General features: G+C 31.9%; 1 protein-coding gene across 1 annotated transcript; it reads left to right on the plus strand.

Moving 5' to 3' along the window:
• On the plus strand, positions 1–26,552 carry LOC126882708 (uncharacterized). The gene is made up of 4 exons (XM_050647689.1): positions 1–454; positions 705–932; positions 2,386–2,646; positions 26,386–26,552. The coding sequence occupies exons 1-4, from the start codon at positions 163–165 to the stop codon at positions 26,550–26,552; spliced, it is 948 nt and encodes a 315-aa protein (XP_050503646.1). The 5' UTR covers positions 1–162.
• The last annotated feature ends 1,134 nt before the right edge of the window (positions 26,553–27,686 follow it).

The following is a 27,686-nucleotide window of genomic DNA, read 5'->3' on the forward strand; positions in this document are numbered from 1 at the left end:
TCGAAAACCGTATCGAGATTTCTCATTCTCTCTCTGACTTGCGAGGAGGTAGGAGTAGTGTCAGGGCCGAACTTACCCTATAGGTGTATTATCTGTGACAGGCAGGTGTTGTGACAAATTAGAGCGGAATTTTATAAAAAAAGGACTCATATTTTAGACAAAATGGCCTCTGTAACTCATAAGTGTGTTTACGCGGGATGTTTTGAAAGAAACGATGGAACAAATAATAATATATCTTTCTTTAAATTTCCACTGAAAGACGTAGAGCGTACAAAAATTTGGCAAAAAAACTGCGGGAACATTGATATTTTATTGATGGATATCACTGACCTTATACAGAGGGTAATTTGCCAGCATCATTTTGCAGTGGAACATATTTACCAAAGTGGCCAAAGAAAGTTATTAAGGAAAAATGCTGTTCCTCTAAAATTTACACAGTTAACAACTGATTTAGGTGAGTACTCAATTTTATAAATATTTTTATGTTTGCCTAATGCGCTTTGTCAATGAGAATACTACTATTAAAATATATTTTATATAAAATCAGTGGATATTGAATGATTTAAATATTTTTATACAATTAAATCAAAAGAGATTTTTTTTAAATATGAATGCGTTGTTACTATCACTCCAGAAATAATGATGATGCTTGTTTTGCTTTAATTAAAATTACACATACATTTCAATGATTACACCTATTTTAGGTGATATCCCACCAGTATGCTCTACATACGTTTATTGCGGTACGAAACGTAAAAGATCTACAAGTGACGATTGTATGGTTAGGTCAACTCCATCGCCTAAGAGATCAAGTAGTAGTCTCAGTGATATTTCCAGTTTTGAAATTAATTTGCCCACAAAACTTGAAACTGAATTGACGGAGAAGGTAAAAAAATTGAAGTATCAAGTAAATGCTTTAAAGAAGAAGTGCCGTCAGAAGAACAGTCAGCGTTGTAGAAGAACAACAAAAAACAAAAAATCGGCAACCAAATTCATGTTACAGGTACTGTTAGAAAATAAAAGCAAATACGTGCACACATTTGTTAATATGCAGTTTTCACACAAAACTCGTTCACAATGGAGTCACAATGAAAAGGATTTAGCTCTGGCCATTTATTATAAGTCTCCTAGTTGTTACAAATTTTTAATTAGATCTCTTAACTTTATATTACCTTCAGTAAAAACAATTCAAACTTGGTTGCGTGTCATAAAATTAAGAACTGGTTTAAACACTTCCTTAATTGACAAGTTGAAGAAAAAAGCAGAGACAATGGATGAGTTGGAAAAAATTTGTGTGTTAATGTTTGATGAAATTTCTTTGAAAAAAAAATTGGAGTACAATAAATTAGATGACATTATAGAAGGGTTTCAAGATTTAGGTGCTTTAGGAAGAACAAGCAAACTTGCCAACACAGGTCTGGTTTTCATGATGCGCGGCTTGCTACATAACTGGAAGATTCCGATTTGCTATTTTGTTACAGGTGGTCCAATACATAGCGACAACTTAAAAAACATTGTAGTTGAAGTTGTTTCAAAATTACAAAATATTGGGTATATACCAAAAGTGTTAGTGTGTGATCAAGCATCTAATAATAGAGCTTTATTTAAGCTGTTAGGCGCATGTAAGGATCAGCCTGCAATAGAAATAGGAAATCAGAGGATTTTCACTGTTTTTGATACACCCCACTTATTAAAAATTTAAGAAATAATTTTCTTAACAAAAAGTTGACGTTTTTTGCCGATTCTAACCAGATATCGTGGCAAGATATTGAATACACATACAACATCGATAGAACCAATGTGAGAGCACGATGCATGGTGAAAATAACAGACGTTCACATAAACCCTAATAATTTCCAAAAAATGCGTGTAAAATTAGCAGCCCAAATTTTTTCCAACTCAGTTGCCTCAGCAATATCAACAGCAAAATCTGTAGGCCAGTTACACACCAAAACGGCTCCTCATACTGCCGAATTTTTAAAAATTATAAATAATATGTTTGATGGTCTTAACAGCAAATATTGTAGTGATAGTAACCCAAACAGAAAGCCAATGTCAACTTTAAGCAAGTCAACTGAAAACTTAAAAGCAGGTTTAGAATATTTTTAAAAAATTAAAGTTTTTGAAAATCAGAAAGAGAGAAATAATATTCACTGTCTACACGGCTTTCAGTGGACAATTTTGTCAGTTTTATGTTTGTGGGAGGAACTTCAAAAATATAATGTGTCATATCTTTTAACATCTTTTCTGAACCAAGATCCTTTAGAAAATTTTTTCTCTATTGTGCGCAATCGGGGTGGTTAGGTTACAATCCAACACCTAGTGTTAGTCAGTTAAGAATTGCCATTAAGCATAACACAAATATTAAACTAAAAATTGCTTTAGACAATCGAAATTGTGAAATAGCACAAACTGATAATTTAGATTTAACCCACGAAGTAACCAGCGTCGAAATATCTGACGAGTCCATTGAAACCCAAACAGTTCATGTAGAACAATCTTTAGACATGCAAAAGGAAAATAATGACAACCAAATTTTAAGCACGGCACATTCCAGCAAATGTAGCATAACAAATTTAGAAACGTGTGCTGTTACATATGTCGCTGGTTATATTTACTATAAGATTATAAAGAACTTGAATTGTGGTAAATGCCAGGAAGACTTGCTAAAAGACAACAAAATTCTATTACAGAAACACGAATTAATGTTACTTTTCAGAGATTATGGCGCAAATGAAGAAATAAAGTTTCTTCAGAGACCATCAGATTTGTTTGTTACTATTACTACAATATTGTTAGAAAAGTTTCACGAGGCTTTTAATTTATTTAAAGTAGATAATGCAGTTTTCGAAAAAATTGAAACCTATGTGACTAACCATATTTTATTAACTACTAATTGGCTTAAAAGCTGCGAAGACCATAAAAGGAAAATTATAAAATTTTTGGTAAAAATCAAACTTTTTAAAACTTGTCAGTGGTATAACGTTAATGAAAGCAAACAGAAAACTAAAAGGGAAAAGATTCACAGAAAATTACTTATTTTCGATAAAAGTAAAGGTAAACAAACATCAAAATGCAAAAATTCGACAAATAAACAGCAAAAAATTCAACAGACTGACAGCCACAAAAGTAAACAAACCAGAAACGTCACAAATTGTATTTAAAATATGAAAACGTCTTTTTTTCTACCTAGATCTTTTCAATGTACTGAGTTTAGTGCGTTCATAAAAATAACATGTGTTTTTACTTAATAACAGGCGGTAGCTGGTTTGTCTTTAGTTTCATGCGTGGAAGAGAATGATGCTAGATAAAAAGTATATGTTTTATCTCGCCGGGTATGAATGACGCACGGGTAAATAACCGCGGACTTAACTGTATGTTAAACTACACTATTAGCTTTAGTCTCTATATACAGTAGATATTAACAAGTATGTTATAATATCAGGAAAACAATATCAGTATGTCTTAAAACCTTGGAATCATATAGAAAACTTTTTTATTAAGTTTAGGGAAAAATGTATTATTGATAAAAACTTGCATGTCTCAAAACTAAAAATAAAAGAATCAGATGTCAGATATTATGAGTCGTATACCAAGTTTGTTAAAAAAATATTAATTCTTCTCAAGAGTCATATACCTTCATTTTTAAAGCACTTTCATATAAATATTAACGTGGTACAATCGACTTTTAATAATAATAAAATGTTTCAATATTGTCAACAATGAAAGTACTTCTTCAGAAAAAGAAATAATAAATATATATCTTTTTTTCCCAATATTTTAATTTTACAATCTTATCACAGTATATAGAGGTTCCCTCTTTATACTGTGATCTTAGTTTGAAAAGAATTAACATTCAAATATACTTATTTACTTTGTTTTTAAATATGATCTCATTAGTGATGTTTTAAACTTTCTAATCCTGTCTGTTTAATCCAGCTTTTACCTATTGTTACTGTCACTTTATCAAGATATGTATGTACTTACATTATTCATTTTGAACGTTGGGAATTTGTGGTATTTTTTCAAAGAAAGATAATAATCTATTGTATTTGGTACTCACCACTACTTTTTTTTAAAACATCGATGTCTTAATTCTAGAAAGTCCTTAGATAATTTTTAAATGTAAAAAGTATGCGATCGAACAGTAAATCATATTGATTTTAGTTCACCTCTGTACAATTTCTTATTTTGCACAGACTTCTATATTGCCTTTTCTAGATAAATTTTTTGTAGTACAATGTTACTATCAGAACAACATTTATATCCTCTTCTTCTTGTCGAAGTTCCTTCTCATATCGAAGGTTGGCCATCACTACAGCTATCCGTACCTTATTGGCGCCTGCTTTGAAAATATCTATTGAGCTGCAACTATACCACTCTCTTTAGTCTCTCAGTCAGGAAATTCTTCTTCTACCTATGGATCTTTTACCCTTAATTTTACCTTGCATTATGAGCCTAATATCTCATATTTCGCTCCTCTGGTAATTTGGCCTAAATCCAGCTTTCTTGTATTGATGTTCTTTATCACCTCGCAATCCTTTTGTAACATTGTAACCTTCTTAATACTTTTGCATTTGTAACTCGTTAGATCTAGGTATTTTCAAAATCCCTCTATAGCACTACATCTCAAATGCTTCCAACTTATTTATATTGTCTACTTTTAGTGTCTAGCTTTCCATTCCATGTAACAAAGTCGAGAACACGTAGCATCCTAAGGCTCTTATCCTCAGCTACAGAGGAAGATCTCGATTAACAAACATTTTTTTCATTTTTATAAATGCTTGTCTTGCAATTTCAATGCGTGTCCTGATTTCTCTAATAGATACATTTTGGTCATCGTTTTTATTTACCCAGGTTCCTAGATATTTGCAGTTATTTTGTAAAAATTTATAGCTATATATTAGGTTTTATTTTCGGTAAATTAATAATGTAGATATTTGAATACTTCAACTATTGCGATTAATTTAGCTGTAGTTATAGTAGTATTATTGTCTAGTTTTATAACATTTTTATTTATTTATTTAATTGGAATTGGTAAATGCCATACAGCCAGTCACAACATGATACAATTTTCTAAATATAATCTTAACTATTATAAAACTATAGCTAAAACTACAGTAGAAAACTATAATAGAAACCAATAATACCATTGAATCACGGTTTTTACTCCAAATTTTAAATAACCGCTTGGGTTGACACGAAATTTTGGAATACATATAGGAAAGAAGAAAAGTAATTCTAAGCAAGTTAATACTGTTCGAGGTATTTGCGAGTAAATATGTTCATTTTTCAACAAAAAAAAAAAACACTTTTTAGGTGGGTTTTTGCAAATAACTGAAAAAGTAAATATGTATTTTACCGAAAAAAAGGTTTCCAGTAAAAATATAGCTTCTAAAAAGAGAAAAAATGGTGTATGTATGAACTCTCTAGACCCAGTAGAAGCAAAGTTGTAACTAATGAAAAATAGTTTCATATCTGTCAAATTTCAAAGCAAATATTTCAACGTGAAATAACCAAAAAAGTTTACACTTTTTGGGGAAAACTCAGTACGACTTTTTTAAAGTGTTCAAAAAAATATTCATTTTTGTTTTTTAATAAGTTTCTAGCATAAAAAGTAAGTTACGCTCAAAATAAAGTTGGTCAAAAAAACTCGGGAAAATCAGCCCCCAATTAGCATTTTAAATCAAATTAATCGTTACCGCTTCCCAAGTTACTTTACTTATGTATTATTTATACTGATCTGTAAGTTTCATTTGTTCAAAGGGCTTATTTTTTAACATTTTTTTTTATTTTGAAAAAAATGTTTTTTTCAAAATAACTTAAAATTTATTAGTGACACCAAAAATCACAAAGAGTAAAAAAATGTAGGTTTTGCTTTTCTGAATATTTTGGATTTTTTGTTTTTCTGTAAGGCAAAAATTGGTTAAGATGTGGCTGTTCAAAATTTGCATACACTCGTGATTTTTGACTAGTTCAAGCCCTTTCAACTAGAGCTCCTTCAAAAATTTCCACTTTGAACCGATGAAACAATACATACACGAGTAAAGCAAGTTGTGATCTTGTGAAGTTGTAACGATTAATTTCATTTAGGATGCTAATTAGGGGGTGATTTTCACGATTTTTTAACAAAAAAATAGGAACCAAATATATTTTGATCATAACTTGCTTACTTTTGACGCTATAAACTTAACAAAAATAATATAAATAAACCTTTTTTAAACACTTTAAAAAAAGTTGTAATGAGTTTTCGTCGAAAAGTGCTTCATTTTTTTTATTATTTCACGTTGAAATATTCAACATGGAATTTGACGAAAAAGAACTTATTTTTCAATAACTCGAAATAAGTATTGACGTAGTGAAAAAACTCTATAGAACAAAAGTTGCTTAGAATTAGTGATTTTAGGCACTTCTGAACTTATCTTGAACATATATTTTTTCACTCCCGAGAAGGGGTGATACTGAACCATAGGGCCAAAGCACACATCGGTACATCATTTGTTTTTCTTTGACATCTTAGCTAGGCGTAAGCCAAATTTCATGGCAATCCAAGCGATTCTTTAAAATTAGGAGGTTTTTTGCAATATTTTACCGTGAGTGAATGGACTAAATCTGGAAATAAATTATGTATCTTAGCTTGAAATATTTTAGTTTGCATCAATTCTGGAAATTAATTTGTTTGAAAAGTTACAAAAAAGTAATTTACATGACATGTAATTTATCACTGCTAATTTTATTATGTATTTTATATTTTGTTATTCCTTTGTAGTGTATTGATAAATAAATAATTTTTAAAAATCCTCTACTGTTTTCATTAATCAATTTTTAGCGTTTTTTCTGAAGTAAAATCGGAATTCCATAATATAGATTACAAGCACGTTAAAATTATTTGTGAAAATGCTGAATGCCACCCTTATATTGTCGTCTATTGCACTGGACAATGGCTGGAGCAGGTAACTCAAATTTATTTTTCAATCTTGGCAAAGATTTCAATTAATGTCGCCACCATACAGTCAGGTAGTACTTAGGCTTGAGGGGTAAAGAGGTGTAAGTAGGCGGAGTTTAACACTGAATTCGTTTTTACCTTTGAGTGAGGTATCTATGTGTGTGTTTATAATCAATGGTAAAAGTTAAAATATAAAAAAATCAACTAAAAAGCAAAAGATAGAAAAATCAAACTCGACGGATTATTCGAAAAAAACGTTCGTTAAAAAAATGACAAAATCTAACACATTCGTTAAAGAATAGCGTGGGGCGCGTCTTCATCGAATAAACGGATTTCACCCCACGCTTTTCTTTAACGAATGTGTTAGATTTTTTCATTTTTTTAACGAACGTTTTTTTCAAATAATCCGTCGAGTTTGATTTTTTTTATTTTTTGCTTTTTAGTTGATTTTTTTATATTTTAACTTTTACTCATTCATAACTAAATAAAAGCGTTTCTTAAAAAAATTTTCATATTGTTTTATTTTAATTATTATTTATAACCCACACATATTTAATCATATTTAAAAAGTAAAACAAACAGTTCTTTTATATTTTAAATATTGTGTTTTAAATAAAAAGCATTCCTTAAATAAAAGAACTTGTCCTTCAAAGAATTCTGTCGGCATAAACAACTTATTTTTAACGTTGAACTTTCAACAATACCGCAGTTTCCTCCAAAATCGAAATTAAAATTCCTATGCCAAACTTAATTTGGGAATTTAATTTTTTACCTACGAGATTTTTGTCCCTTTTGAGCCAGCCTTATCCTTTCGCTCCTCAAAATACCTCAGCCCGAAACAGATGGCATTTAAATTCTGAAGCATGGCCCAAGAACACACGAACGTAGTTGGCTAAAATTTGATGGTAAACTTTCATTAGTTTTATAGGCAATAGAGGCAATTGAGGAATTTCTATTCAATATCTATATTTCTTAAATTTTTTAAATACCTGAAGTTTTATTTTTCTTGTACCTTTTGGAAGAACTTTATTGGGAATAGGTTCATTTAAAATTGTATATTATTAAAAGGTTTTTAATTATTCATTAATTTAACATTTATTGGTAAAAAATTAGATGTTCATTGTTTCAAAGAAATGTACAGCAAGGATATATACTGTCCCCGTTATTGTTCAATATATTCAGAGCACAGTATAAAGCTAGCGTTCACTGATATAGACGAGGGAATACTTAAAAATGGAGAACGACTGAACAGCATAATATACTGATTATATTATACTGTGATTTTTGTAGAAAATCTGGTAGGTCTGTATGCTCTTATTTTCAGGGCAGCAGAAATAAGTAGTAGGTTTGAGCCTGGATTTTAATGAGAAAAAAAACAAAATACAAAGTTAGAAGCAAAAATTCTCCGTTCTTCTATGTGGAGTTCTTCTATAATATGGGTTGGAGGGATGTCTTAACTAAAGCCTTACTGAAGAGGCTTAAAGGCTTTAAAATGTGGGATTATTATAGTCCCCAATAGACACATGTTGAGGATTTCCTGGGTAGACAAAGTTGCTCACACAGAATGAGTAAAGAGCGCGAATAAATCGTAGCCATAATCGCAAATTGGAGTACCTGGGCAATACAATGCGTAAGGAACAACTATACGACCTACCTACCTAATATTTTAGGATAAGATATATGAAAAAAGAGATTCAGGAAGTAAAAGAATATCCTGGCTTCCTAAGCTACGGAAATGGTTTAACGGATTTTTAGGGCAGCAGTCCTAAATAAACAGTTTCGATAATATCCCACATACTGTTTTATTTAAATTTAAAGATAGAACGTCTTCAATAATTAAAGACCTTATTTTCTTACTCGCTCTTACCAGATCAATACTAAGGATCCAACTCGGTTCCCTGTCTTGGTGTATGGTGGTAGTGGTAGGTTATCGGTAGGAGTAGAGGCATATGTAGAGATGACAAGCTGGCAGCAAGCATTGGCGGTGCCATCGTTACAAGATTTCTCGAATTGTAGATAAAAAGCTATTTCTCCATGTGTAGCTTAATGAAGGGATTGATTGCTCCATTAATAGAAGAAATAAGTGATTTAGAAACAGGCACAGCTGATTTTACCGTAGAAACAAGCGATTGGAATTATGTTTCTCGTTATTAAACTGTAAGGCCTTTTCTGTGAATTAGAGATGCGGTCTAAAAAATTATTGTAGTCATCGACATTATAAATATTGGAAAGATCTTAGAATATTTCGTTTTCCGAAAAAATTGAATAAAACTGAAAATGTTTGGTTTCCTGAAAATTTAGTATTAGTAGTGTGACTGCTTAAAGCAAAAATAATACAAGAATAACAGACAATATTAGGACAGCAAAGATCTAGCTAGGTGCTATGATAGCTGAGTATTATCCAAAGAGATTAATGTTTTAATAAAGTAACAAACAAAACAAACTGTAAAAGTAAAGCAGTTACAAAAGACAAGTTCTATGAAACATTCGCTCAAAACCAAAAGGCTGAAACAGCAGGAGAAACATATAAACTTTGAGTGACCTAAACGGATGACAAATCTGGTAATGAGTGGAAATACATATAGCTATTAACAATAATACCATACAGCAAACAAACACTTAAAAATATCGGGGACACGAGATCAAAATAAGCAGACAATACATCTTCATTCTCTTCCTTCTTATATGTATGATTTAAAGCTTGTTTTTTCTTCAATATTAGCCTCCTAAACTGTTTAAATTATCGCACCATCTATTTCTTGGTCTGCCAATACTTCTTCGTAAATTTGGTGACTTATGTCGTGCTATTCGTACTATACTATCCTCTGCCATTCTACTAATGTGTTTGTTCCACTCATGTTTCCGTTTTGTCACCCATCTATTTATGTCTTCTACATTGCATAGACATTGCAACAGACTTTTCCATGGTATTCGTTGAAATATTTTCATCTCTGGTATTTATAGTAGTTGTCTCGTTTGAGATGTGTCAGGTCTTGTTTCCGCCGTGTCTGTGAATATAGGTCTAATTGCTGCTTTATAGATTCTTGCTTTTGTGTCTTGTCTTATGTTGTAACAGGTACAAAAATCATTGACGTTTTCGAATCCCTAATACTATCGTTCCACCTTGTATACTAAATCCGTTTCAGACATTGTACCCTGTATCGCGTAGAATTAGGTCGTTTGTGATTCCTTTTCGTTTCTCACAGTGTTAGATCGATCTTGTGTTTCTCGTGAATAGATAAATTTTTATTTCTCCACGTGTTTACGTTATTTTAAACCACCAAAGTAATCTTTAGCTATAAATCTTTCACTAATGGTTTTTGGCGACTGTGAAACTGGAAAATATTTATCTTCAGATAAGTGGTGCAGAGATAAGGGTCCATTTTTTTTGCTGATTTGTCTGAGAACGGGCCTTAGTTGTGAAGACAGCTAAATCAGGGATTTCATGGGAAAAGTGGGTGGTGGTATCTGCTGGAATCTGTTTTGTTTATTCTCTTGGTGATTGGATTGAATGTTTTTGATAAGCATAAAGGGTGTGGCTAAGAATATGTCTAAGTGGCTTCTTATTTGTCAAGATTCTAATTAGGGAAGTGTCTTAAGTCTGTAATTGGTTGTGAGGATTGTTGATGGGGAAATTAGATGATTTTGGAAGGGGCGTTTGTTTTCTGAGGATTGCGTTTGAGAGATCGAAAAATTCAGTTACGTTTGAGCCATCAAGTAGTTACGTTGGAGCTGTAAGAAGGTCATGTCTGAGTGATCCTCGGAGGTCTGCAGGGTTGCAGTAACGGAACGGTTGAATTTCCATTTTAAGTTTGTGTAAGGTGAAGTTATTGTGAAATTTTATTGCAGAAGTTTTTGTGTTGGAGCTAAAGTGTTCCGCTATGTTCTAAGTAAGTTAGACCACCGCGTTTTCGGTGTTTCTAGGCGAACGCGACTACTTATACCAATGCGGTATTACCCCAGGCTGTGGGTGAAAAAACGTGATATAATTCTGGAATTTTTGAAACCTATCAGGTGTTGTAAAGGACGATGCCAGGAATAACTTCTACTAAAATGTAACCAAAAATATTGTGCGCTTTTTTTTAATTGCGATTTTCATTTGTCAAATTTGCAATTTTTATGGATTTTTAATTTTGTAGCTTAGGATATTGATTTTAGAGAAAAACTTTTTAACAGAAAGTTGTAGTAAATTAAAAAAACCTACAATTTGACGTACGGTAAGTTTAATTTGGTTAATTGGTTATTGCAAAACAACCTACGAAAAGTACAAAATGGCCGTTTCTTACAATTGCATTATTTATTGTACAAATATTTTTTTTATTTTTTAAAGCTTTAGAATGAAGATATTTCGATTCCAAACATAAAAAAGAATTGTGGAGCCAGATTAACGAATTTGTTGCTTAGATATTATAAATTGTTTATCCCAAAAGGTAAAATGTCGACGGCTATAACCTTTTGAAAAAGAATCGTAAAAAGTTGTTGAAACATCCAATATCCTTCGAAGGAGTTATATTTTCATATTCTGATGTAAATAAATGCGTAAAACATTTTTAAACCTCTAATTTTTGGATTTGAAAATAAGGGGGCAAATTTCGTTATAAACATTTAGAGCTGAAGCGGCCCTGTACATCCTATGAGTTTTTAACTTACATATTATTGTTGCTGAAGATAAAACGAAGTTTTATAAAAAAATAAAAAATTTCTACGACCAACTGAAGCCGAGATAATTTTTGGGTTTGAAAATAAGGGGGCAAATTTCGTTATAAACATTTAGAGCTGAAGCGGCCGTGTATATTCTATGAGTTTCTAACTTACAGATTATTGTTGCTAAAGACCAAACAAAGATTTATAAAAAAATTAAAATTTTCTACAACCAACTAAAGCCGAGATAATTGCTTTTTTTTTAAATCATAGTGCCTTTATTTATAACAATTAAGAAATTATTTTACACTCATTGACTAACGAAAGACTTATATTATCTTAAAATAAAAATTATTATAAAATATAATTACATTTAATTATTAAAAATTATTTTTTAAATCGGTGCTTTTGCAAGCAGCCGAATTTTGCAAATCGCCCGGCTCGCTTCAAATCCGCGCCCTCGGAAAATTTTTACGTAACTTGTATTAAATTTTGACAGAAAACAATTTAATAATATTACCATTATAATATACAGTCTATTTACCACTGTATTTGTTTTTCTTGATAAACTTTTATATGTGAAATCCAAAAAGAATAGTCACTACAAGAAGAAAAAGTTTTGTATTGTATATTATAGTAAGAAGTAACATTATTATTGTTATATTTATATAACAATGAAAAAATTAAAAATATTGTTATATATTTCATATATATGTATCATTTTTGTAATATTATTTCTTCAGAAATGAAATTTCACATATAAAAGTTTATTAAGAAAAACAAATACAGCGGAAAATAGACTGTATATTATAATGGTAATATTATTAAATTGTTTTCTGTCAAAATTTAATACAAGTTAAAAATTTTCCGACCGCGCGGATTTGAAGCGAGCCGGGCGATTTGCAAAATTCGGCCGCTCGCAAAAGCACCGATTTTAAAAATAATTTTTAATAAGTAAATGTAATTATATTTTATAATAATTCTTATTTTAAGATAATATAAGTTTTTCTTTAGTCAATGACTGTAAGATAATTTCTTAATTGTTATAAATAAAGGCACTACGACTTAAGAAAAAAAAAACAATTATCTCGGCTTCAGTTGGTTGTAAAAGTTTTTTTATTTTTTTATAAATCTTCGTTTTGTCTTCAGCAACAATAATCTGTAAGTTAGAAACTCATAGGATGTACAGGGCCGCTTCAGCTCTAAATGTTTATATCGAAATTTGCCCCCTTATTTTCAAACCTAAACATTATCTCGGCTTCAGTTGGTCGTAGAAATTTTTAATTTTTTTATAAATCTTTTTTTCATCTTTAGCAACAATACTCTGTAAGTTAAAAATTCATATGATGTACAGGGCCGCTTCAGCTCTAAATGTTTATAACGAAATTTGCCCCCTTATTTTCAAACCCAAAAATTAGAGGTTTAAAAATATTTTTCGCATTTATTTACATCAGAATATGAAAATACAACTCTTTAGAAGGAGATTAGATGTTTCACCAACTCTCGACGATTATTTTTTTTTTTTCAAAAAGTTATAGCCTTCGACATTTTACCTCTTGGGATAAACAATTTATAATATCTAAGCAACAAATTCGTTAATCTGGCTTTACAATTTTTTTATGTTTGAAATTGAAAGATCTTCACTTAAAAGCTTTAAAAAATAAAAAAAATTATTTGTACAATAAACAATACAACTGTAAAAAACGGCCATTTTGGACCTTTCGCAGGCTGTTTTGCAATAACCAATTAACCAAATTATACTTACCGTACCTCAAATTGTAGATTTTTAATTTACTACAACTTTTTATTAAAAAGTTTTTCTCTAAATACAATATCCTAAGCTGCAAAATTAAAAATCATTAAAAATTGCAAATTTAACAAATGAAAATCGCAATAAAAAAAAGCTCACAATATTTTTGGTTACATTTTAGTAGAAGTTATTCCTGGCATCGTCCTTTACAACACCTGATAGGTTTCAAAAATTCCTGAATTATATCCCGAAATCGACCTATTTTTTACCCACAGCCTGGGGTATATGTAATATTTTCGGATTCATGCAGGAGTTAGAATTATTTTTGTGTTAGCCGTTTCTGACATCATAGTTAAAGCATGGAGTTGCTTATATATATATATTTTTTTTTTGATCCCGTGTAATATACGAAAGAACTAATGAGTTCTTCAATATTTTTGTTCGAGCAGTGCCGATTTGTTTTAAGAAATAAATGCTGAATTTTTCTATAAACTATGGAAACAACCATTCATTGTACTTTTAATGTATCTATTCTTTTGTAAATTGACTTTAGTGAAGTGAATTGTGCCTTGAACTTAAAACCAACCAAGAGAAGTTACAGGACTAGTACAAGGTATTTTTTTGTAAACTTTTCATTTTCTTTTTGTAAAACATGATCTCTTTATGTAAAATCGAAAGAGATCAGAGATCTTTTTAATTTTATTTTATTTTGTTTCAATAAATATTTTTTGAAAATGAATAACCATTTTCAATTTCGTTGCAACACGAAACTACAGCCGCATCATCCCTGACTGTACGCCGGGGTTTGTCCTAGTTGGGTCAGAGAGAGCAGCATATGTGCCTCCTGATAATAGACTAATAAGTTTCGAAACCGGTAGAGGTGCTTGCTGCACTCTCTGATTGAACTGGAATAATGATGCGGCTGTAGTTTCGTGTTGCAACGAAATTGAAAATGTTTATTCATTTTTGATTTGTGTTTACTCCCATTGGAGTACGAAGGGAACCATTCTCGTTGGAACTTTACCGCGCTGAGCAGATGGGACGTGAATTATAAATTGTAAAATTCCCTCACCTTCCTTAGTCTCAGCATCCGTTATGGCTTGCAAATTGTAGAAGCCTCGGAGGTGTTACCAGAGAAAGTTTCCCATGGTTTTCAGTCTGGTAGGATGTAGAATGACATTTTTGGATGTTGTTTTATGTGCTATTAGATTGAGAACTTAGTTAGTTTTTTCAAATATTTTTTTATTCAGTGCAATATACTATTTATTATTGTCTTTTCCTTTTCTCTTGTTTCGTAAGTACAACAAAGATTTAGCTGAGTAAAAACATAGATAAGGTAAGTCACGCCATAAGTATTTTATATATTTTGTATTGACTAGGATTTTGTTTAATTGTTGATTTAGCTATCTTTTCTTTTGCGTTTCTATTTTTGTATATTTATGGTTCCCACAAGGAAACCAATGTTGCCGAATATTTTATTTCTTTTTATTTGATATTTTTATTTGATTTTTCTATTTTTTTAGTTCTAAGCTAATAAGAGGATATTAATAACACACTTCTAAGAACTAAGAAATAGCTAGATCAGCATTTAACAAGATGAAAATATTTCTCTGTAGTCGTGACATAAATCTTGATCTGAGAGTGCGTATGCTGCGGTGTTATATCTTCTCCACTTTATTATACGGAGTTGAGTCATGGACCATCAAGATGGGCAGCATTAAAAACATTAAAGCTTTTGAGATGTGGTGTTACCGTAGAATGCTACGTGTATCTTGGGTGGACCACGTGACGAATGCCGAAATTTTACGTCGGATCGGAAAAGGATGTGAAGTTGTACTTACTGTTAAAAGAAGAAAGCTTGAATACTTTGGCCATGTTATGAGAGGTGACAAATACTCGCTGCTGAGACTGATCATTCAGGGTAAAATCAGGGGTAAGAGAAGTATCGGTAGGCGCAGAATATCTTGGTTAAGAAATCTGAGGGAATGGTTCGGCTGCAGTTCCATCGACCTATTTAGGGCAGCCGCTAGTAAAATAAGAATAGCTGTGATGATTTCCAACCTCCGATAGGAGACGGACTTGAAGAAGAAGAAGAAGAACTTTCCCATATCTCTTTCGTTACTGAGCAACCGAGGACATGTTCCTCAAATTGTGTAACACGTTTACATCCCCTTATATAACATATCAACATCTTGTCAAATTATATTTTCCATTATTCCTACAGGGTGAATTTCGTCTGCACATATATTTTTGTCGCGGCAACGTGTTAATAGTGTTATAACGTGTTTGTTCTTCCAAACATTGTTTTCTAAATAAAATACATCAAATACAAAAACGAATAGGCCTGTCATAGAAAGCAATGAGCAAACTAAGCCATATTCTATTTAAACTAAAACTCGATAAGACATGTAGCGAGAACAAAAGAAGGACGGTGAACAAAATAAGTCATGAAATGAAGACCCAGAAACTATACCAGAAGCAAAGGACGACCACCGACTAGTTGGACCGACGACGTGAATAGAATAGCGAAAATATGGCTACAAGCAGAGATACTGGAAGAGACTAAGGGAGGCTTAAGCCCAACAGTGAACACTTTCGCTAAATGATGATGAGAAATCAAACAACAATTGTCTCGAACGAAACTTCAGTTTATCACAAGAAATCAGTTTATACAGGGTGTCCAGAAACTCTACCGACAAATGAATACAGGAGATTTCTTAGATAATTTTAAGACAATTTAACCCAATTCACTTAGTCTAGAGCTATTTGAAGATGGCGTCTGGTAATTAGTTTTTCTTAAATACCTCCGGAACGCTTCTATTTAGAAAAACAAAAATTGGTATGTGTATTTATCTTCCAGAGATAAATCGATTTCATCTATTGCAAATTGCTAGTACCGGTCATAGGCGTCCGTTTTGGGTAGGGCAACGGTTACTTTATCGCATAAATTTTTTGTCTTTAACTTTTAAGCATTTTTGACTCTGGATTATTACATTGTCCGGTATTCTTGTACTAAAAGGTACTTTTGTTTTAAGTCGATAAGATACACCGTTTTCTAGAAAAATTGATTTGAAAATTTTTCGTTTTTTAAATTTCAAAAAAAAGATTAAAAAAAAAACTATTTCGAAAAACGAAAACTTTTACGGTCAATTCCAGAGATGAATCGATTTCATTAATTGCGAATTTCTAGCATCGGTCATATGAGTCGGTTTTGGGTAGTAATTTTTTAGCATTTTTGACACTAGATTATTAAATTATGAGGTATTCTAGTAGTAAAAGTTCCTCTTGCTTCAAGTTGGTAAAATACACCGTATTTTTTTCAAAAAAATTTTCAATTTTTTTTCAAATTCAAGAGACGAAAAATTTTCAAATCGATTTTTCTAGAAAACGGTGTGTACTGTATTCAACGTGCTACTGATGTTTTACCAATTTATATCGAAGTCATAACAGTGAAAATTTATAGGAATTTCTATATTTACACTGTTAGAGTTAATAAACTAAAGTCATTTTGTGAATCGGTCAATTATGAATACAAAAAAATGTTATCATTTTCAAAAACACGATTTCTAAATATGATGCCTGCAATTGAACGGATTTTACAAATGTTTGAACCACTTAAAGCTTATTTCCTATGATCTGAGAATTGTCCCACAATTTTGGGAAAATTTTTTATTGATCTCATTTCAGAGATGTGGATGTGGCTCGTTCATAATGTGGCGTCGCAGTTTCATGAATCCATTCTGAAAGTAGAGGGTGGTAAAATAAATGCGGCAGATGCTGCCCAAGAATACTTTAATCTTAAAAACAAATTACAACATCGGTTGGACGCATTATTTTTGCCGCTTAAAGTGAGAGAATGTCTTGGTAAACTTGAAGATGGGCAAGCCGCTACTGAAAACTTCGGTACACAAGTGAGACATTTTTACACAAAATGTGTAACCTACCTAGAAAACTGGAGTACAAAATCTTCATGAGTTCAAACTTTTCAAATGGATAGATCTAGAAATGAAATAACATGGAACGATGTTTGCTATTCTCTCGAAGCTTTTAAACTGTATATCAAGGCAACCATTTTAAATCAAGATCAACCCTTTGACGAACTGGGAATTTTGAAAGATGTGGCTACAAGTGAAAAAATTGCTGAGTGGAACAGAGAAGAAAAAAATAGTCAGGATCGATGGCTTGAAGTTTATAAGTGTGTAGATCAATTCAAACTGAAAAACTTACAAATATTATGCAAATTTATTTTTCGTCTTCCGGGTACTAGTGCAGCTATCGAGTGTTTATTTGCTGTAATAAATAATTATTGGACGTCAGAAAAGTAACAAATGTCCATTTCCACTCTCAAGGCAGCGATGCAGGAGTACACAAATTTTGATGAGACTTGTAATGAAATGTTTCATTTACTTCAGTCGAAGCCGGACCTTCTTAAATTAATTTTAAGTTCAGAAAAATATGAATGGTACAAAAAACCGGAAGAAGATGAAGCTGTTCCAGGTCCCTCATCTAAAAACTTTTAATTACAGTCTTCTAACTTTTTTAAAGTTAATATAATGTGTTATGTTTAGTTTAATTGATATAATTTTTTGTTTAGCTACATAGTTTATTTATTTTTATTGGCAAAAAGTTGTCTGTCCAATAAACAGATACATTTTGCGTTTTTAATACATTTTTGTTTTTTTTGTACTTTTTTTTTTCTTTAAAAAGATATGGTCACCGTAAGCATACCCCAAAATTTAATAATCCAAAGTGAAAGATGCTTAAAATGTAAAAATAAAAAAGTTATGCGATAAAATAACCGTTACTCTACCCAAAACGGACGCCTATGACCGGTACTATAATTTCGCAATGGATGAAATCCATTTATCTCTGGAAGATAAATAGGCGTACAAATTTTTGTTTTTCTAACTAGAAGCGTTCTGGAGGTATTTAAGAAAAACTAGTTACAAGACGCCATTTTCAAAGAGCTCTAGCTCCCTTAGGAAGCATTTTCGGACTGGGTGAATTTAGTTAAAATTACCAGAGAAATCTCCTGTCTTCGTTTGTCGGTAAAGTTTCTGGACACCCTGTATAGATAACACTTTAATCCATTACTACTATTATTCCCTAGATATCTGTGTTTTCCTTTTTATACGTGATTTATTTGTATAAAATTTTTTAATTGTTAAATGAATATGGCACAAACACTTGTTACCTCTTCTCACTGCCCTTTCGAAACGCCACTGCTATTGAGTAGCAGAAGTTACAGTATCAAAGGGTCGAATAGTAACTAAAAAGGGTATTAAGCCGGATCAAACCCTTTATAATTATATACTTAACGTGAATTAAATGAGTGGGCCAATTGTAGGGTTGACTAGGCAAACTAGATGACTATTTTTGAAAGGGATTTTAGCGAAAGCTTTGAGTCCTGTGGGATTAAGTAGAAAGGACTTTATAGGGACACTGTCCAAGTCCTTGGGTGCGTGTGTATATATACATTTGGAAATAAAATTAGCTACCTGTGTGCGGTTTAATGATATCCGGTTTATTTCGGCACGACCATCGAGACAGTTTGTAACAAAATAACCCCTATACTCTTACTATTCTAACTGGGAAATAAGCCACAATTTAACTTGGAAAATAATTTTATTGGCGTTTCGACTCCACTTCGGATGTCGTTATCGAAATACAAAATATTAACAAATTAAACAAAAATGTTGTTGCTTAGTAAAAAAAATTCTTCCAATAATTTAATATAATCTGACTCATTAGTACCTGCAATTCAGACATATTATACATTTTAATGTAAAAGACTTATGAGTTGCGTTATGTATTATGAATATGTTAAATATGGTGAAAAAATCATAGTATGTGATCTGCTTTTAAAAAGAGAAGCACATTCATTGGTGACAGCAAAATTCTCGTGTTAGTGTGAGCGGCCGTGGAGTAACGGCATAAACGCTGGCCTCATACGCCAGTAGACGTGGGTTCGAGCCCTGCCAAAGACAAACCATTTTCATTTCCAATAATGACACGAGCCGTCTCACCGTGCCTCGGAGAGCACGTAAAGCCGTCGGTCCCCCTGGGCTAGTGTACATCGGCACTAGTTACTTAAAACAGGGTTAAAGATGTAAATGGCGCCGGAACTATCCGAAAGGATCTCCCCGGCAAAAATGCCATACGATATTATTATTATTCTCGTGTTAGTGATTCCATAGTAAATCACGAGGAAAACCCAGGAAAAAACTTCATGATACTATCCCGACATTGCAAGTATTTGATCTTATATTCAATTTACTCTAAAAAAGCTAACACCAAATTCTGACTTTATGTACAGTTACGATCATTGAATAGTTTACAGGCTTACGTATCTAGGAGCCGATTTTTTAAATTTTTACCTCATGTAAACGCACCTTTTACGTCAAAGTGACGTTACCAGCGGGGTACCTAGAATAGGTCGATTAAAATTTAAAAGTCAAAATAATATAAACTTATTTTACAAAATTTAACAAAATGGAAAGTATAGAAAGAAGTTTTTTGAATAAAATGGATTATGGTATTAATAAAGAAAATAAGGAAGCATGGTTTTAAAACATGCATTTCATCAACGAAAACATTTCGTTAATAAATTCGCAAAAGTGTGTAGGTTATTGCGTTGCCGCTCCTGCAATACTCAGATCAGATTTATCGATGGATTCTTATGTAGTTTTTTCTTCTGAATCCAAATCTGAAAACAGCATTTCGATATTTCTAACCGTCTTTAATTTTAAATTAAATATTAATAAAACATCAATGAAATTTGATAGTGAATTTAATTATTATATAAAATAAATAAGATGTTCAAAATTACAGTTTGAGTATATTTTAAAAGAAATAATTTACTAACAGCTTTAAAAAGGTTTATACGAGTATGCGGCCTTCCCTTTATGATAAATGGACTGTTTCATTTGCTATGAAATTAAAATTAGTCGGTTCGCTAAACTCGACAAAACTGGCTAGTGATTTTAGTAGGTAATTTTTTTGTTTTTTGAGAATTTTACCAAAATTGACAAAATTACTAATTATTTAGTAATTATTAACTAACTAGTAATCATTTTTTTTTGCCAAATTGGCAAAATTAGTGACTAAAATCACTAGCCAGTTGTGTCTGAGTTTAGCGAACCGACAGTATATGAAATAATATTGTTTGGTATAAAAAATTATGGTCTGATATGATATGTGCAATTACATCCTTCTAATGGAAAGAAATATTTGAAGATTTTTCTCAAATTATGGATACCAACAACATTTTCATTTATAACTCTTTTATTTTTAATTTGACGAAGGACAGTTATTCTTCATAAAAAGCTCTTCATGTTCTAAGATTTATGATGCAACCATCGTTATAAAATTTTATTAATTTTATACGAGGTATATAAAAAATATGAATTTCGATCAAGAGTAAACTACCTTTACAGTTCATAACATTTAAATTAGAATGATATAATTGCACATTAAAACATAATTATTAATTCTAAACTACTTTTCATAATAGCAATTTTCCATATTATGAATTAAAATACGTAAATGAACAAAGTTTTCTTTATGATAATGCTCGCATTTTCAGCTTGTATTTTAATCTATTTTATATTAAATAATGATAAACAATGATAAATAATAAACAATAATTAATATTTGGTGGAAGCGCCATTATTGTCAATACAACTTTGCAGTCTTTTGTTCATATATAGCACCAATCCCTTCATGTTATTGTCAACTAGCTCTTCCCATGCCTGCTCAATTGCTTCCCATATTTCAATTCAATTCCGTGGTCCAAGGTTTCTTTAATTCAGTTTCTTTGTTAACTCTGCCCCACATGTTCGACGGGGTTAAAGTCTGCACTCCGGGAAAGCCACGGAAGAACATTAACATAAGTTTCTTTCAGCCATTCTCGAACAATTTTTACCCGTATGCACCGGGAAATTGTCATGTTCGAAGATGAAGTCATTGTTGGGGTATCTCTGGATCTCTGATGGCAACATTGTGTTCTCAAGAATATGTTTGTAATGTAATAATGTTAATTTTTCTCCTATATTACAACAAACGACCGGGCTTTCAGCACTTATCCATCCCTATACGTTGATCGAGAATCCTCCACTATTTCTTAAATTATGCGAATATTGTTCATCATACCTATGATTTCTCGGCCTATAAACTCTTACTTGGCCGTTGATATATGACTGAAATACTTTTTCATCGGAAAGTGCAACCCTAGAACAAAAGTTCTCTTCACGGTTTATGAATTCATTACAAAATTCAACTCGTGTCCTCTTGTGATCGTCGGTAAAAAAAGGTTTCCTTGCAGCTGCACAATTTGTCAGTCCACTTGCTTGAATTCTTCTACGTGCAGTGCAAATATTGCCCGGAAACCCTGTCTCTTCGAGCTGTGGCAAAAGAAGATTTTCTCAAATAATGTTCTAACATCCCATCCTGTTGATCTGTGTAGATCTTCCGCCCTCTTGAACCGCCTCTTTGTTTGATTGCATATGCATATACGGTTCATGTTCAAATCTGCAGCAACTTGCCTTAGTGACCAACCTTCTTCAAGAATGGGCAATTGCTATTGCTTTTTGCGCATCATTCAAATGCATTCTAAACATTTTTGAGGAGTTTGATATCGTTTTATTTTATTTTTAACACTTGCAAAATTTTTGATAAGTATTGGCTTTTTGACACTTGTTGACTTTTTGACATCTATCCAATCCGTACGGCACTGCAATTTTACAGTATTACAATATAAAAATTAAGGTGTAAACTATTCAGTGATCGTATCTGTACCTATGTATGTTATTTTAAATTATAAATAATATTAATAATACATAGATATATAAACTAGTACTAAAATATAGATTATGTACTATCCTCGATATGTTATTGACTTACTACTCGTTGTATTTTTTTTATTAATTTCCTCCTTTAGTATGGGTAATTACATCCTACTACATTCTACCCAGGAATTTGCGACAGAATTGGTTTAATTTAGCATAATTAGAGCAGCTTCTTTCATTTTTCTCTTTTTACTATCTGTTTCTTTCAGGTGAAACATCAAGACCATTAAACGTTAGAATAAGTGAACATCAGTCTTATATTAAAAATAGATAATTTGATAGATCTCAAATACGTTAACACGCATGGGACTGAAAGAAACAGATAGTAAAAAGGGGATAATTAAAAGAAGCGGCTCTAATTATGCTAAATGAAATCAATTGTAATCAAATTCCTCGGTAAATCTCATAAAATATACACTTGTCAGGAATTCTTAAATATGTCTGAAGATGAGAGTTTTCAAACGGTCAAGGCAAAGAAAGCGTGTCTCAGCTGTTTGGCTAGTGGTTATTCATCAAGTTCATGTACTTATACGTCAAATTGCTCTAAATGCAATAAGAGGCATCACACATTGCTTCACTTCTCTTAAATACTTAAAGTGAATTAAATGAGTGGGCCAATTGAAGGATGAACTAGGCAAACTAGATGACTATTTTTGAAAGAGATTTTAGCGAAAGCTTTGAGTGCTGGGGGATTAAGTAGAAATGACGTTATAGGGACACTGTCTAAGTCTTTGGGTGCGTATAATATATACATTTGGAAATAAAATTACCTACCTGTGTGCGGTTTAATGATATCTGGTTTATTTCGACACAACCATCCAGACGGTTTTTAACAAAATAACCCCTATACCCTATTGTTACTTTGGAGATACACATGCCTTAAATAACTTTTTAACCACTAATTTTTAGAAAAAGCGAAAAAAACCTGTCATATAATATTTATAAGGGTAGACATTATGCCATATTCAAGCTTGCTGGGAAAGGCATTTTCACACCCCCGGGCTTCATCCCTTAATTTTGTTTTAATTACTTCCATCTTTATTTATTTGATATTTGGATTTTTCTCTTATAATCTATACCGCATTATGCTTAAAGAGATTAGTTTATGACAAAAATAAATACAAAAGCCAGAAAACAGGTTTGAAAAAAAAATATTTTTTTATTAAATGGTTTTAAAAAAGTAACTCTTATACTCGTATTGGTACTTTCTGCTACTATTTATGCGTTCATCTGTTTGGAATAAATAAAATAAATATAAAAAGAACAAAAAAATAGAATAGAAAAAATTCAAATAACTAACTTAGTAAAACAATACACAAAAACAATGTCGTAGAAATACGTAAAAATAAAAGGTGACAATAAAAGCCTAACCTACATGTGAAATTATTAATAGATATAATTTTAGAGATCGCGGACTCTACGGTTTATGTTGCTGGTTCAATTGGAAATTTATAGCGGAAGTTATCATAAACAGCAATATTACAAGTTTATAAAAATCTTACCAAGTCTTCTTTTACTTTTCACTGCTCGCGTTTTGATTAAACACATGTGCCGGTGAAACTCGCGAATTACTCGCAAATCAATAGTTCTTGTACAAGTTGTAAATGTGTTTAACGGTTTCACGATTACTTTGCACTCTAACAGCAATAAAAAAAAATTCAATATAAAAAGAATTTTTAATAAAGACAACACCGTTAAAAACTCAGAGAAGACATAGTTTTTCTCAACTCTGTTTAATTTAATTCTGTTCTCTGAACTCTGTTCTAACTTACACCACTTTTTTCTGTCCTTGCTAATTCTTTGGCTTCCTACCACGATTTTCCTCTATTCTTCTATATCTCTATCACACTTGTATTCCAGGCTTTTCTTGGTCGGCCTCTTCTGTTTTTTTTCTATCGACCTCGCTTCCCATGTCATTGATATCTTCTTTTGGCTGCTTTTATTCTATTTCCAATTTCATCTTCTTGTGCCCCCTTCTTATTTAAAATTATTCCAAGATATTTAAATGGCTCTACCTGTTCTATTTTGTTGCGTTGGATTTCAGTATAGGTATACGTTAACATCTTTGTTGGATATTGCCATCATGTTTTTTTAATATTTATTATTAGGTCGTAAATTTTTAATTCTGTCTCCCAGATTTTTATATTTTCTTCCAGAGATTTTTCAGTCCTTGTCACAATAACAATCTCGTCTGCAAATACAGAGGCTTCAATTTTGTTTGTTTTAGGTTTCTGTATTCTATGGCATATATTTTTGTTTTTGGCCAGCACTTTCTAATTACTTCGTCAATTACACGGATGAATAATAGTGCGCTCAATACCCCTCCTTGTCTGTTTCCGTCATTATTCGTAAATTTGCTGGAAATAAGACTACCTGTTCTTATCCGATTTATGGTGTTGCAATACAAATTCTGGATTTTGGAAATTCCACAAAAGTAATGATCGTAATGATGACAATAAAATTATACAACAAGTAATGACTTTCAAATACCTGGGAACTACATAATATATCAGCCGACAATAATACCGAAGAAGAGGTAAAAGACCAAAATAATTAAAGCCAGTAGAACGGCCGGATGCCTAAACCACACAATTTGGAAAAAGAAACACCTAAGAGTGGAAACAAAGGCCCGAATATATAAGTCAGTTATTAGACCAGTTATGACTTACACGGCCGAAACAAGACCAGATACAAACAAAACAGAAAGACATCTGGAGACCAACGAAATAAAGATCTTAAGAAGGATTGCTGGAAAAGGACTACAGGACAGGGTAAGGAGTGGGGAAATCAGACGCATATGTGGGGTTGACAATATAAATACCTACGTAAAGAACAGAAAAGAAAAGTGGAATCAACACATAAGCAGGATGTCTGAATCAAGGATAGTAAGAATACCCACGGACAAGTCACCATTAGGCAGAAGAAGTATAGGACGCCCAAGGGAAAGACGGAATGACAATTTAGGGACAGAATGAAAGGCACCGTTGAAGAAAAACAGGCAGTATTGCCTATATAAAAAAAGAAGAAGGAGAAGAAGTAATGATCCTTAGAGAACCGTCTCCAACTTGAAGGAAAAATTAGGCGAATTATGGGATAGTTTCGACCATGATTTGTGTCAATAACTTGAAATAACAATTCCAGACATCTAGCGTTATAATCCACGGTAAAATGGTAATTTCTTAAATTGTTCTAACATTTAGTTGCCAAGATGTTATGCAATAGCTAAGAGCTGCAACTCTATAGCTGCAAGTTTATGGAAACCAAGCCACTTTAATATTTTATTATGTATTAATGATATACTTTAATGTATTGTTGATCTCGTTCTTTAATTTAATAACCATGGTTAAGCATGTTACGACACGCTTTTAATAAACTTTTATGTTTATTATGAGGTTTAAGCTAAGTTTGAAGTATAACATCAATTTTATTAAGAAAACTAACAGCAATAACAAAAAAATTTAATACAAAAAGAATTTTTAATAAAGACAACACCATTCAAAACATAACACAAGGACTTTGGTAGTTTTTCTCAATGCTGTTTAATTTAATTTCGCACTCCGAACAACCTAAGCTCATTGCGATGCATGTAGACGAAAAGAAAAATATAAAAGAAACTTAGTTCGTGTTCGCTTGCGTATTTTTCTCGGAATTTCAATAAGTTTTTCCCATCAAATTTGTTTTGTTTTTTATTGGTAGCGGTCCCAGATCTTTTATGCGATTGGAAAATATTCAAGTTTTATCAGTATTCTCTGAGAGATATTTGATACAGTCGTCATAAACAGTGGCTATGTTTACAGTAGAGGGTATTTTTTAAAAATGTTATTAAAAGGAAATGGCCGGCAGTTTTCGTGCATTGACGGGGTGTAAAGCGAGATCGTCTTTTGATGTATTTGCCTGGTAAATATTGTAATAAATAGCAGGGTCTTCTACGGAAAGATAGTTGGATTTATGTATAAATGTAAACCATGCAAAAAAGATTTAATTTTGGTCGTATGTATATTAAATTATTTCATAGTATGTTACCAAGAATATTATATTATCATACTAAGAACGGTTTAATAAACAATTTTTGAATATAACATATCACTTCGAGACAGGAATACGCACTATCCACCATGCTTTTCAACCTAGTTTTTAAGGTTGTCATCAGAAAAACTACTATAGTAAATACCAAATCTATACAATATACTGCATATATGCAGGTAATGTAGCTATCATCAGGAGGATCAAGCGACTACTAATGGAAACGTTCAAGGAAATTAATCCTGAAGCACTAAAAAGAGGACTTAAAATAAGTGAAACAAAAACCAAGTACATGACCCTCATAAGAACATCTGACAATGAAAATAATGCCGCAGTAGACAACTAAACCATCAAACGTGTGTATGCCCTCACATATCTGGGCACAAAAATCAACCAAAAGAATGCTATAAATAGCGAAATTAATGCAGGTATTTCTAGTGGTAATCGTATACAGTTATACAGTATGGTGCAAATGTTTGGAATAAATTCATAAATTCGTAAGACAGCGACTTTAAGCGAAAATCCTGAAACAGGTCGATTTTTATTTTTAAATTATGATTTTTTGATGTCCAAGAAAAATTATTTTGAATTCAATTAATTAACACAAAAGGAAAAATGTTTGTAATTTATTTAGTTCCAAATACATTTTACTGCTATCAGAAAATAAAAAAAAAATATTTACATGACAAATAAACATTGCTGTTCGCCTAAATTAGATGTTCAAACTGCCAAGATGGGTGGCAGCTTGAATATTTTTTCATGTTTTCTGACAGCAGCAGAACGTATTTTGAATTAAATAAATCATATACTTCCACAAAATTTATTATAACTATGTGACTACAGCCGTTTCGGCAGAGTGCCTTTCTCAAGTGATTTAGTTTACTATGTGTGTGCCTTTTTAAATTAGTCTATCCACCAACACAGAAAGAACCCAGTACCTTCTGCTCTATCACATATACTAGCAAGATAACAACAAAAATAGCCAGATACATAAAAAAGAAAGGAATAACACCAGCTTTCAGAACTAACAACAACTTAAGCAAATATATAAAGAACAATAAGAGCCGAAAGAGAAAACAACTACAGAGTGGTGTCTGCAAACTAACTTCTGGTCACTGTCCGAAAACTTCTTCTTCTTCTTGTAGTGCCTATCCGTTTCGGATGTTGGCGACCATCATGGCAATCTGTACTTTGCACACTGCTGCTATGAAAAGATTTTTAGTGGTTGTGTTGAACCACGTACGTAGATTTTTCAGCCACGAAATCCTTCGCCTTCCTGGTCCTCGCTTTCCCTGTACTTATCCTTGTAAGACCAGTTGCAGCAGTCCATATCTTTCACTGTTCCTCATGATGTGACCGAGGTATTCGATAACTTACAGCGGTCAAACTGGCAGAATCTTTAACAAACGGATAGCAGAACACAAAAGGGCTTTCAACAATAGAAAAACAGACACTCCTATATACGCACTTCACCTTCTAG

Source organism: Diabrotica virgifera, chromosome 3, assembly GCF_917563875.1.
Source record: "Diabrotica virgifera virgifera chromosome 3, PGI_DIABVI_V3a".
Lineage (NCBI taxonomy): Eukaryota > Metazoa > Arthropoda > Insecta > Coleoptera > Chrysomelidae > Diabrotica > Diabrotica virgifera.

What these genes read in the sequence shown, in the direction of transcription:
- LOC126882708 (XM_050647689.1), top strand. Translation starts at nt 163, where the DNA reads ATGGCCTCTGTAACTCATAAGTGTGTTTACGCGGGATGTTTTGAAAGA. An exon ending in ACAGTTAACAACTGATTTAG is followed by an intron (nt 455 to 704) that starts GTGAGTACTCAA and finishes CACCTATTTTAG; the next exon opens with GTGATATCCCACCAGTATGC. An exon ending in TGCTTTAAAGAAGAAGTGCC is followed by an intron (nt 933 to 2,385) that starts GTCAGAAGAACA and finishes AAATTGCTTTAG; the next exon opens with ACAATCGAAATTGTGAAATA.